Source organism: Callospermophilus lateralis, chromosome 1 (genome assembly GCF_048772815.1).
Source record: "Callospermophilus lateralis isolate mCalLat2 chromosome 1, mCalLat2.hap1, whole genome shotgun sequence".
NCBI classification, from domain to species: Eukaryota; Metazoa; Chordata; class Mammalia; order Rodentia; family Sciuridae; genus Callospermophilus; species Callospermophilus lateralis.
Genome location: NC_135305.1, coordinates 216,314,387 through 216,326,858, shown reverse-complemented (window position 1 = coordinate 216,326,858; position 12,472 = coordinate 216,314,387). Strand labels below are relative to the sequence as shown.

Genomic DNA, 12,472 nt, shown 5'->3' with positions numbered 1-12,472 from the left:
TAAGCATCACGCACACAGGAACAAAGTTCCTGCACAAACCTCACTTCACCACTAGATGTCGCCTCACCTCCTTATCTTAGGCCTAGCCCCCACAGGCTCTGGGTTTTGAAGTCTTGAACATTTCATTTACCTCCCTCCACCTGGGACACTCACATGTTCTAAAGGAGCTTAGGAAGAATAGCATCTTAACCCTAAACAGTGCTGCCCTATAATGGATTTCAAGCACAAGTAAAGAAGATGGGTTTTCTTAATGCCTTTGCTCCAGGAGTCCCCGCATCCTCCCTTGGTACACTGGTTCCCCCTCAGCAACAGACAGTTCCATAAATAAACAATTCATAAGGTTGGTTTTGTTTTGTTTTGTTTATATCAGAGATTGAACACAGGGGTGCTTAACCACTGAGCTACATCCCCAGTCTTTTTTATTTTGAGACACAGTCTTGCTAAGCTGCTTACGGCCTTGCTAAGTTGCTGAGGCTGGCTTTGAACTTGCAATCCTCCTGCCTCAGCTTCCTGAGCTGCTTGGATTACAGGTGTGCACCACCATGCCTGGCTTTGTAAGTTTTTAATTGCACACTATTCTTTTTTTTTTTTTTTTTAATTATTATGCTGGGGGATTGAACCCAGGGCTGCATGTATGCCAGGCAAACACTTTACCACTGAGCCACATCCCCAGCCCAATTATGCACTATTCTTAATAGTGTGACCAGAACCCAGAGCAACTGGGACAAACCTGGAACACCTCTGCACTATCCTCCCTGGGACGTGGATCACCCCTCTGTGCATGCACCCCACTTGCTAGTTATCAGATTGGCCATCTTGGCATTTCAGTGCTGTGTTCAGGTATCTTATTTTACCCGATAATTGTCCCAAAGCTTAAGTATAATGATATAAATAAATGATTATAAATAAATGAAATATTCAAGTGCAGAATAACTCAGGTATCATGAGTGGTGTGTAAGAACGTGCAGGGGATATTGGGTCAAATAGTAGATACAGAGTTTGGTACTATACCAAGTCTCAGGCATCTACGGGGGTTTTGGAATGTACTCCTCCTTAGTTTAGAGGGGGAATTAGTGTACAAGAATCTTATGACTTGAGAAAGAAAGAGACCCTGTGTGTATGTAGGGGGTCCACCCACTCATTCATTCAACAGATATTTGCTGAGCACCTACTGTGTGACAGGCTTTGTTCCAGGCAGTAGAGTGGTAACAAACTTTGCCTGATGAGCTCCTGTTCTAGTGGGGAGACAGACAATAAATGAACACATAAAACATGGAAAAGAAGTGACAAGGGTGATAAAGAAAAATAACAGTAAGAGCTCAGAGGGTGGAAGTGGAGAGGCTATTTTAGATGGTTGCCAGGGCAGTCTTCTTGGAGGAGATGACATTTAAGCATAAAGAAGAGAGGGAGGAAGTCAAGTAACTGTTCCTAGGGGTACAATGTTCCAGGCAGAAGGAATGGAAAATGTAAAGGTCCTGGGGCACCTGGTCCAAATTGGACTATCCCCACCATGCTCTGGAGATCCCCTGAGAGAGTTGACCCTGAACCCAGATAGTGCCAATGATACAGTTAGATTGTAGGGAGGACTTCCCAGGGGTCAGGAAGAGGGAATTTTTCCCTTAGGAAAGATGGTGAGCTTAGAGTTATCAGGTCCTCTGGATGCTTCAGATCATGCACAGGGCCACTCGCTGGCCAGAACCCAGAACAACTGGGAGAAACCCTGAATGGATGAACAAGACCTCTGATATGGCAACTTTTTTTTTTTTGCTTTCCAGTTAAATCTAAACTCCTGCCCACAGCCCACAAGTTCCTATGTGGTCTTGCCATTCTGGACTTCTCTGGCCAAATGGCACTCACCCACAACTGTTCCCACCTCAGGGCCTCTGCACGTGCTGTCCCTCCTGCCTTGAATGCTCTTGTCCCAGATACACAAGGCACCCTCTTTCACTTCTTTCAGGTATGGCCTCAAATCCACCCCCATAAACCTCCCTAACCACACCTGCTCAAATAGGACATCCCAACCCTTTTTTTTTTTTTTTTTGGTAATGAGGATTTAACCCAGGGGCCCTCTACCATGGAGAGCTACACCGTGGAACTTTTTATTTATTTTGATATTGATTTATACTAGTTGTTGTTGTTTTGTTGTTGTTGTTATTATTATTATTATTATTATTATTATTATTATCACTATTATTGATAGGGTCTGGCCAAGTTGCCCAGGCTGGCCTCAACCGGATCCTCCTGCCTCAGCCTCCGAGTAGCTAGGATTACAGGTGTGCCCCATTGTGCCTGGCTCCGCCAGCACTCTTTAATCTCTTTCATCCTATTTATTAGTCTTCATGTCATTTACATGGCATTATGTATTTAGGTCGTTCTTGTCTCCTTTGCCAGAAGGTCAGCTCCAGGAGGGCAGGGATTGGATGACTTGTCTCGGCTGTATCCCCATTGTTTAATCATATCTGTTGATTGAAAGGATGAATAAATGATTTCTAAGAATGATACATGGAGAAACCCATTAGGGATGGGGGGGATCTAGGAAGCGATGGAGGGAGCGAAGAAGGGGCAGAGCGCCCTCTCTTAGGGGTTAGCAGGGGCTGAAACTGTTTTCCCACCATGCAGTGCCCCTCGAGGCCACCCGGGGCACTGCAGTCCATGGCAGGACTCCATCAGTCCAGCCCCAACTCATTACTCCATCTTGGCCCCGCCCCATGTGCTCTTTAGCCCCGCCTTCAAGGCTGTCTGGTTAGCCCCGCCCCCAGCAGCCTGCCCTGGAGGCCCGCCTCCACGATTACACAGTTAGCCCCGCCCCCAAGCAACTCCTTCCCAGCCGTGAGGTGCGTGGGACTCACCCCTAACTGCACCGCTCCCAGCGAACTCTCTGGCACCACTTGGAATAGACAATCTAGCGTTCTCTAGGGACTGGCAGGGGTGAGGGACAGTCCCCAGGTGGTGATTCCAAGAACCCCTCCTAGAAACCAAATTCAGCTTCGTCCCTGGTTCATTTTTTTCCAGCAGTTCAAGTGTGTGCCTCTTGGTCTCTGACTGTCCGCCTCTTCATGTGTTCCTCTTTGCTTTTCTCCAGCTTACATATCAATTGAGTACCTACTGTGTGCAGCCGGATGCCAGGTGCTGGACCGCACTCCTTTTCCCAACCAGTGTGTAGGTGCTGAGATGGGGAAATGAGAGGAGGGGACCCACAACCTCTCCTCATGGAAATGAAAATCCTCTTGTCTAGAATGTATCCTCCATCCTCCCAAGCCCCCACTGGGGGTGGGCACAGCCGATTCCTTTCTTCTGCTGGTCAGATTAAGGAAGGTGCTAGACTGTTTTTCTTCTGAGTTTCTACCTGAAAACCCCACCTAGTGACATCTACACAGACACTGTCCACCTTTGAAGTGAATTCTTCAACAAGCTCGTAAGCATGTGGCTCAAGAACCCGACTGCTTCGGTTCAGTCCTGTCTCTGCGACTCCTGAGCTGTCTGGGCTTGAGCAAGGGACTGTCCTTTTTTCTGCCTTAGTTTCCCCATCTCCAAGGGTAACAATAGCATCCACCAGTAGGGCACTGAAGAGAGTAAATGCCTTCCTTGGGGCTATGTGCTTGAAACAGTGCCCTTCACATAATGAGCACTTAGGAATGCTTGCAGTTATAATTATTATTTCATTATTTTTGACTCCAGCTTCCTTCTAAGCCCCTCCACAGAGGGTATTCCCACCCCCAAGATGGAGGAAAAAAAGGTTTCTCAATAGCTGAAGAAAGCTTGGACCCTCACATTTTGCAAGGTTCCCCAAACCTGCCCAAGCGATGGGATACCACAAGGAGACAGACCTGCATCTGTGAGAACATGAATGGAGTGTACAAGAAATCTACACGCACGCACACACGGGTATGTGGATGCTCTCTTTTGCACACACAACCCCCCCCACACTCCCTCTTTTAGAGTAATTTATTCAAAGGCATAGAATGGCACATGGTCATCTCAGCTCTCACCGAGTCACACACCTGGTCACATGCGTTTTGTACAATACCCATGCATTTGGAAAGGGTCATGCAAAAACTGTCACACACAGTCCTTGACACAGCTATAGCTGCACAAATACCCCCAGGATTAACACGGTCCTCACTTGAATTGATGTCACACTGCCAATCACATACACACTCACAACTCCATGGAAAGCTCACAAGCCTCACCATCACACCAACCCTCCGGTCACAGCCACCCACTGTCACACACAGACTCTCCCTCACGTACAAACACCCTCTCCTAGTCACACCCCAACTCACTTACAGTTGGACAAACACCTGCAGGGCCACACACACAAACTCCCCTCGGTCACACCCAGAGCGACACAAAGAGACGTTTATCCTGCCCCCCCCCCAGCACCTCAAACACGTCCCCATCAGTCACTCACACGTGAGTCCCGCCCCCTTCCCCACTCTGGGGGTGCAGATGGGAAGTGGGGGGCTTCAGCTAACACCTGGGCCATGATAGAGAAGTGAAGGGTAAGCGACATCCTAAAGCCCCCCGAAGTTCCCCCCTCCACCCCACTCAGCTCCAGAGAGACGGCGGGGTGTGGGCTCCAGGTCACCGAGGGGTTAAGAGCCCCAAAGCAGGGATCATGCTGTCTCCCAAACCATCCCGGCTTGGGGCTGCATTTGAAGTCCCCTGCTACTCCCCCATGCCAGGGTGGATGTCCCAGCCCCTCCCCCGCTGCGACCCCCGCCCCTCGTCCCCCGCCACCCTGCGGCTCTGGGGGGGGTGGCTCATGGAGACCCCGACCTCGTTTCTCCGAGGACCCTCCGCGCGCCCCTGCCCTCCGGGACTCCCCCGCGCCCACACCTGCCCGCCGGGCCCCTACCTGTCCGGCGAGGCCTGAGCACAGCAGCGGCAGCAGCAGCAGCGGCAGCGGCGGGACCGTGAGCGGCCACATGACGCGCCCCCAGCCCGGCGTTCCGTCCCCCCGCCAGCCCTAGCGGCGCCTCGGCGCGGGGACCGCCACCAGGCGCGACCCCGCCCGCGCGGCAGGGGCGACCCTCCACGCCACCTCCCCCGCCTCGCCGGCGGCCGGGATTCCGCCCCACCCCCGCCCCCCAGCTCGCTCCAGTCTTTGTTGCGGGCTCCGCCCCCTGCCCCGCCCCCAGCTCGTCTTCGGGCGCCGAGCGAGCGGGGTCGGGGGACCCGAGGGGCGGGAGCTGGCACTGGCGGGGGGAGCCGCGGACAGGAGCCAGCGCCCCACCCCAGGCCATCCAGGGAGTGGGTCACGGAGATGGGGCGAGGGCGTCCGTCACGTGCTTGTCAGTTTCACCCTCCCAGGAGGTTTCCCACGTTGAGGAAGGAGGTGGGAGAGGGGTGGGGGGAGAGGGAGTTAGGAGGAAGGCCTGGAGCGAGAGGAGAATCATCCAAGAACCCAACAATCTGCAGAGAAACTGAGGCACAGGGCCTGTGAAGCTGGAAGTTGGGGAAGGGGCCAACGCCAGGACAGGGGCAGGTAGAGCAGAGATGGACACTGGGAGTGAGAGGCAAAAGCGGGGAGCAGGAGCGTGACATTGAGAGGAGGCCCATGGGCATGACCAGGTGGGCGGACCTGAACTCCTGCGGGGGCATCTCATTTCCACTCTCCCTGGGCGCCCTTTCCCTAGGGCTCTCCTGATGGAGAACTTATCCTCCCCCCAACCCCCAGCCACACCTGGACAGCCTCTCCTGGTTCCTGTTTCAATGGCCCAAAATGACAGACCGGATTCCCAAGAGAACCAAAATGTGAAGGCCGCCTCCACACGAGGCATTTGCATATGAAGGGCGTCCTTGTCCGGTCTGCCTTCTCTGGGGAGGCTCTGCAGCCCTTACCTGGTCTCCCCACAGCTCTTTGCTGCAAGGCAAGTAAATCAAATTATGAAGGAATCTGCTGTAAAATATAGGGGAGGGGTGAGAAAAACTAGCATTTTTCTGACCCTACTATGTGCCAGGAAGATAGCACATTATTGATGGTTTTGTTGAGACAAAGAGGAAGAGCTTGATGTCTAACAGCCCTGGCTCTGTCACTATTTTGCCATGTAACCCCAGGCAAGGAGTTTTCCCTCTTTTTAAAAGACCTGAGGGCAGAGAATGTGGCTCCAAGGTTAAGGGTACTTGAATTCATTCCCTGGTTCCAAAAAAGAAAAAATAAATAAATAAATAAAAATGTTATTTGGTGTACAATGAATCAAAATGCATTCTGATGTCATATATACCTAATTAGAGTAAATAAATAAATTTCATTTAAAAAAAAAAAAAGACCTGTTTCCTCCCAGCATCTCCCATTGTTGGGAGACATCTGTGACCCGGGAGCAAAGAGCGCACTCAGTCCCCAGAGCACATTGCCACAGAGCAGTTGAGGACACTGGCCACAGGATTGGGTCACAAGTCAGAATCTGAGCCTGAGAAAACATCTCAGTTATTCCTCCACCTCCTTTTTTGAAACGGGAGACTGTCCTCTGCTGCATCCTCAAGCCAAACCTGAAGAAGAGCATGTAGTTTGGTACATTCGGAAAACTCTTGACCAAGAGTGGGCGCCCTTGTACAGGGCTTTGTTTCAGGACCATGAACAGTGTCCTCCTTGGGTTCTGATCAGGGAGACGGTCACTGTTCTAGCCAGGGTATGACCTGTGTTATAATGCAGAGCTTTGGCCAGTATGACTTCAGGTCCATCTCTCATCTATTCTCTGCTCTCTTTTGTAGTAGGGGAGATAGCATTTGTAAACTACATTTCCCAGGCTCCCTTGCCTCTTACAAACTACATTTCCCAGGCTCCCTTGCTTCTGGTTAGGCTCAGCCAAATAGGAGGTCTAGGAAGAGATTGGAGGATGAAAAGAAAGTCTAAACCAGAATATTTCTCCCCCTCTCTCCACTTTGGGTGTCTCTAGGAGTGGCTGTTGGGTATTCCCGGTTGTCTCAGCCCCATCAGGTGTCCCCCATCATGATTCAACTCTGTCCAGGTGACTGTGACTCTGGGTCTCCAGCAACTAACTAACTTCCCTGTTGTTTCATCCTCTTGGAAAGATGGTAATTTGCTTTTTCTGGGGCTGAGTCACTTTCTCCCCCATGCTCTTCAAACCTACCCAGCACCTCTGTGACTCATTCCCCCTGTGAAATCCCCTCTATTGAATTAACTGGCTTGGGCTCTGGTGTTTTCAGACTGGACTGGAGCCAATACTTTAAAGGTTGTTTTCGTAACCACTGCTTTGGTCAGTGGCAATCTCAGTGTCCTCATCATGCTATGGTCAGTGTCCTACTGAATGGTGATCTATGCTGTCATCAGCATCCTGGTTCTGCTGGGGTCAGCAATGTGGTCAGTTTTGTGGTCACTGCTGATCATTCCTGGCCATGCTATGGTCAGTGTGGTGGTCAGTATTGTTAGTGTCCTGGCTGCCATGGGCTCAGCATCCCCATCACTGTCCTGGTGCTGTGTCATTGTCCTGAACTTGCTTTCGACAGAGGCCTGGTCGTGCTGTGGTCAAAATTATGATCAGGTCATTCTGTGGTCAGAGTCCTACTCAGTTTCCTGGTTGTACTGTAACAGCTTCAGAGTCAGCACTGGGGCTGGTGTCATGATGAGCGTGGTATCTACAGTGCAGTGGTCGGGACTGTGACCCATCCCTGAAGACACATCAGGGTCAGATTCCCAAGGATCTCATGTTGCAGAACTGATGAACTGGGTGGGTCAGTGTCTGGCATCAGGCAGAGGACACTGTGACATGTGTGGGAAGCAGAAAGGGCATTGGATTTTGTCATCTCGTCACTTGAGTGTCCCTAATTGGTGCTTAGGAAGCCATTGGCTCTGCTGCCCTGGGACCCTTCATGTGTCCAACTGAAGGACACAGCCCAGATCTTTGTATTCTCACACCCTGCCCAGGGCCTGTCGTAGGGAAAATGATCAAGAAGTTCATGAATGAATGAATCTATTGCATGTCTACTTACACCTTTGTTCTTGCTAATCCCTGTCTTTATGATTCCAGGTCCTTTGGTAGTAATTGCAGAAACCCAGCTTGAATTGAACTTAGAAAAAAAAAAAAAAAAAGGGGGCCAAGGCTGGGGATTCACATGAGGCCCTGGGTTCAACCCCTAGCATTATGCTTAAAACAATAATCCAGGGGTAACAGAATTTAGGCATGGCTGTATTCATGGGGTTCTGTTACATCTTCAGAATTCTGTCTCTCTCCATTTCTTGTCTCTGTGAGGACTTCTCTTTTAGACAAGAGATGACAACATCAGTTCCCAGAGGCTTCTATCTTCCAAGATCAGCAACATCAGCAAAAAGAGAGCTTGCAAAATAGTGACTGTGGTTCATCGCCAGTCATGTGCCCATCCTGAACCAATCTGAGGGATGTGGCTCAGCCAGACCAGTTCACAGATCATCTCCCTGGAACCAGAGAGTACAGTCGGTCTCCCTCAACTGCACTGGGTGGGAGATGGGAAGTGGGGGATGCAGAACTTTAAAAGGGAGAAGATTAAGAAGGAGAAGATGCTGTGGAGGTGAAACAAAGGATAGGGGGTTGATTCCCCCGCATGCAGCCTACTAGTGTGCTTCCTGTATCGCAGACGGGCAGGTTAACACTGCGTTTCCGGACTCCCTTGCAGCTACACTCCATGTGCCAGTTAGTTTCTGCCAATCCGAAGCCTGAGAAGTGGGAGGTGGAGGTGGGAAAGTCGCTTCCTGCTGTCTTGGTAGAGGCAGCTGCCACCGCAGTTGTGGAGACTTTGGGTTTTCCCGCAGGTATGTTCCCATTTCCTGCCACAAATGTTATCACCGCCTTTTATTGAGAAACAGTTGCAGTAAAAATGAGGGTGGCCCCCAAACCACTACATTGCCACTATAGCAGTGTATTCTCTTTATTAACAGCTTTATTGAGATATAATTCACATAACATACAATTCACGCCTTGATGTGTACAAGCCATTGGCTTTTGGTGTATTCCATCATTAGCTTTAAGTGGTAATAAAATATATATAACATAAAATTTGCCACTTAAACCATTTTAAGTGTGCAGTTTGCTGCATTCACTAATTCTACCATAGTGTTCAAATCAGCACCACTACGTATTTCAAAATTTTTCATCACCCCAAACAGAAATTCTGCAACCATTATACAATGCCTCCCTCTTCTCCCCATCCCAGCCCCTGGCAATCTCTCATCTTCTCTCTGTCTTTGCTTAGTCCACATGTTCCATGTAAGTGAATCACATGGTATTTGTCCTGTCGTGCCTGGCTCCTTCCACTTAGAGCAGCACTTTAAAGGTCCACCTGCGTTGTAGTGTGCACCAGAACTTTCTTTTTTCTTACAGCTGAATAGCATTCTGTTGTATGGATATACCACACTTTGTCTGTCACAGTGATGTACTCTTTTTTATTTTATTTTATTTTTTTTGCAGTTCTTGGGATTGAACCCAAGCCTTGCATTTGCTAGGCAAGTGCTCTAGCTCTGAGGTGTACCCCCAACCCCTAGTGATGTATTTATTTATTTTTTAAAATTTTTTCGTTGCAGATAAAAACAATATTTATTTATTTATTTATGTGGCGCTGAGGATTGAACCCAATGCTTCACACATGCTAGGCAAGCGCTCCGCCACTGAGCTACAGCCCCAGTCCCCTGGTGATGTATTCTTGAAGCCAACAGTTACCACCGGGTGATTCCCCACCTTCCTGCTGATCACCAAGACTTGTGGGTGGGCCATGGACAGGAGATTTCCTATGCTGACTCAAACGATGGGCTCACCCTAGAGCCCCTTCACCCATGTTCTTCTCTTTCTTTCTTTCTTTCTTTTTTTTTTTTTTTTTTTTTGGAGTGCTGGATATTAAATCCAGGGCCTCATGCATGAGAGGCAAAAGTTCTACCTCTGAGCTATGAGCTATATTTTCATGGCTTTTTCTTTCTTCCTTCCTTCCCTTTTCTCCTCCATCTATCTCTTCCTCCTCCTCCTCCTCTTCCTCCTCCTCCTCTTCTTTCTTCTTCCCCACCCTCCCTCAGCAGTACTAGAGATTGAACCCAGGATCTGAGAACATGCTTTTTTTTTTTTTTTTTTAAAGAGGGAGAGAGGCAGAGAGAGGGAGAGAGGCAGAGAGAGAGAGAGAGAGAGAGAGAGAGAATTTTTTAATTTTTTTTTTTTTTTTTTTTTAGTTTTTTTGGCGGACACAACATTTTTGTATGTGGTGCTGAGGATTGAACCTGGGCAGCACACATGCCAGGCGAGCGCGCTACCGCTTGAGCCACATCCCCAGCCCCTGAGAACATGATTTTAAGCAAGCAATCAACCACTGGATTATATCCACAGCCCTTTTTATTTTTTATCTTGAGGCGGGGTCTTACTAAGCTGCCAAGGCTGCACTCAAACTTGCAATCCTCCTGCTTCAGCCTCCCAGGTCACTGGGATTACAGGTGTGCACCACCAGACTTGGCACCTTCCACCACTTCCTAAGTACCAAGATTCCTGCCATCTTAATCCATTTCCTGTTGCCAAAGCAAACTACTTGAGGCTGGAAACTTTATAAAGAAAATAGTCTGTTAGGATCACAGTTCTGGAGGTTCAAGAGCAAGATGTCTGCATCTGCTTAACTGGTGGGGACCTGAGGCAGAGGGCATTGCAATGGTGAGAGCATGTTTGGAAGCCGGGGCTGGGGAGTTCGGAGTCACACTTTCTGTTTTTATAACAACATAACTCTCCTAGGAACCAGCCAGTGTCCTGGGAGGACTCACTGATCCCTTCTAAAGGCAGCACCCCAAAGACCTAATCACCTTCCCCTGAGCACCACTCACCACACTGAGGATCCAGCTTCCGATCTACGAACCTTTAGGGACACACTGAAATCACATCGAAACCACAGCACCTGGTATCGGTTCTTCTCTTCCAAACTAAGCCCTGATTGACCTGTGCTTGGAACGTCCATTCCCTTTATCTGTCAGGGAAAACTTCAGCATTCATGCGGCCCTGGTGCCCCAGGCCACGCTGGACACCTCCCTTTGAACACCAGTCCCCACTCCTTGAGCTCCAACTAATCCAGAGCACTGGGCTAGACCCTCGCGGCTACTTCCTTGCACTCTCGCAACCCTGGGAGGTAGAGGTCTTATCCCCAATTTAAGAGTGAGAAGGTTGAGGCTCAGAGGTTAAGTAACTAGCCCAGAGTCACCCAGCTCCAAGAAGCAGACGTGGGATTCCCCCCCCCCCCCCCGCTCCATCCAACTCAAAGCCCAGCTCTAGACCTCTGCGGCACGACAGCGAGACCATTTGTCCCACAACTGTCCGTCTCCATCAAACCCACATAGGATAGGCAACTGAGACTCGATCCTGCTGGGGACCCCGGGAAATGCGTAGAGTCCAGACTCAGAGCTCACCTGAGCACGAGGGTGCAGGGGTTTAATCTCCGGGTCCCACCCATCAGGGAGAGCGGCTTTCCTGGACCATGGGCTCAGCAGGCTCAGCCAGGGAAAGACCATCACGGCCCTTAGAGGATGCAGAACGGAGCGAGATGCTGACTCGGTGTCGTCCAACCCAGACGCGGAGCTCTCTGCGCTGAGGGTGTAGAGGGACACCTGGGCCGCCCACGGCCTGGCTGTGCCCCGTGGGCTGAGAGTTCTGCCGCCCCTCCCCGCCCTGCACCTCCACAGGGATGGGAGCAGGTGCCCTCCGGCTCCAGCCCCTCCGGATGTTCCCACAGACGGGATCTCAGTCCCCTCCCCAGGCCCAGAAGAGGGTGGAGGGAGGCCTGGGCTCAGCCTGGACCCGCAGGGCTTCTCCAGCTGTCCTGTCCGATCCACTGCTCAGCCTTTTCTCCTCTTGGACATTTGTCACTGTCCAACTGCTGCCACTGCTGGGACTCCTTGCCCCTCGGGCATCACACACACGCACACCTGCCGAATGACCCAGTTGTGGGATGGGAACTTGGTCCTCAGTTACCCAGACGGAGCCTCCAGCAAACAAATGCACACATGCAGGACTTGGGCACACGGTGAGCCAAGGCAGCGCGGCCGGGCACGTGGCCCCGGCACAGCAGCCCACGGAGACGCCGCCGACCATCAGGGGTGGAAGACCAGCCAGAGGCAAATCAGCCACGGGAGCTCGCAGAGTCCAGCACACGCAGCCCCACCGCGCGGGGCACCCCCAACGGACCCCCAAACCCACAGCGTAGACACAGCACACTCAGATCCCGGCGTAGACGTGTCATACACACATCCACATGCAATAATACATCCACAACGCGAGCACACAAAACACGCAGTGCCAGCACAAGCTCTCTCACACACACACACACACACACACACACACATTCATAAACAGGACACGTGGTCAGGCCCCACACCCCACTGACCCACGAGAAGGGCAGACGGTTCGCACACAAACCGGCTCTCCCACGCCCACCACGGGGGCGCACAAGGGTATAAAACACACCTGCACAAGCACAGCGCGCACACACAGTCGCACTCACAAGCAGCTGGGTAGAGAGT

The 12,472-nt window shown here is 50.9% G+C and overlaps 1 protein-coding gene across 1 annotated transcript in view; it reads right to left on the bottom strand.

Annotated features, from left to right (window-relative positions):
- The window catches only part of Olfm2 (olfactomedin 2), a 61,012-nt gene extending 56,007 nt beyond the window's left edge, over positions 1-5,005 (bottom strand). The window contains exon 1 of the mRNA XM_076871454.2: positions 4,859-5,005. Coding sequence (XP_076727569.1) covers positions 4,859-4,930 — 72 coding nt within the window. The 5' untranslated portion in view covers positions 4,931-5,005. The remainder of the gene's footprint in view (positions 1-4,858) is intronic.
- Between the last annotated feature and the right edge of the window lie 7,467 nt (positions 5,006-12,472).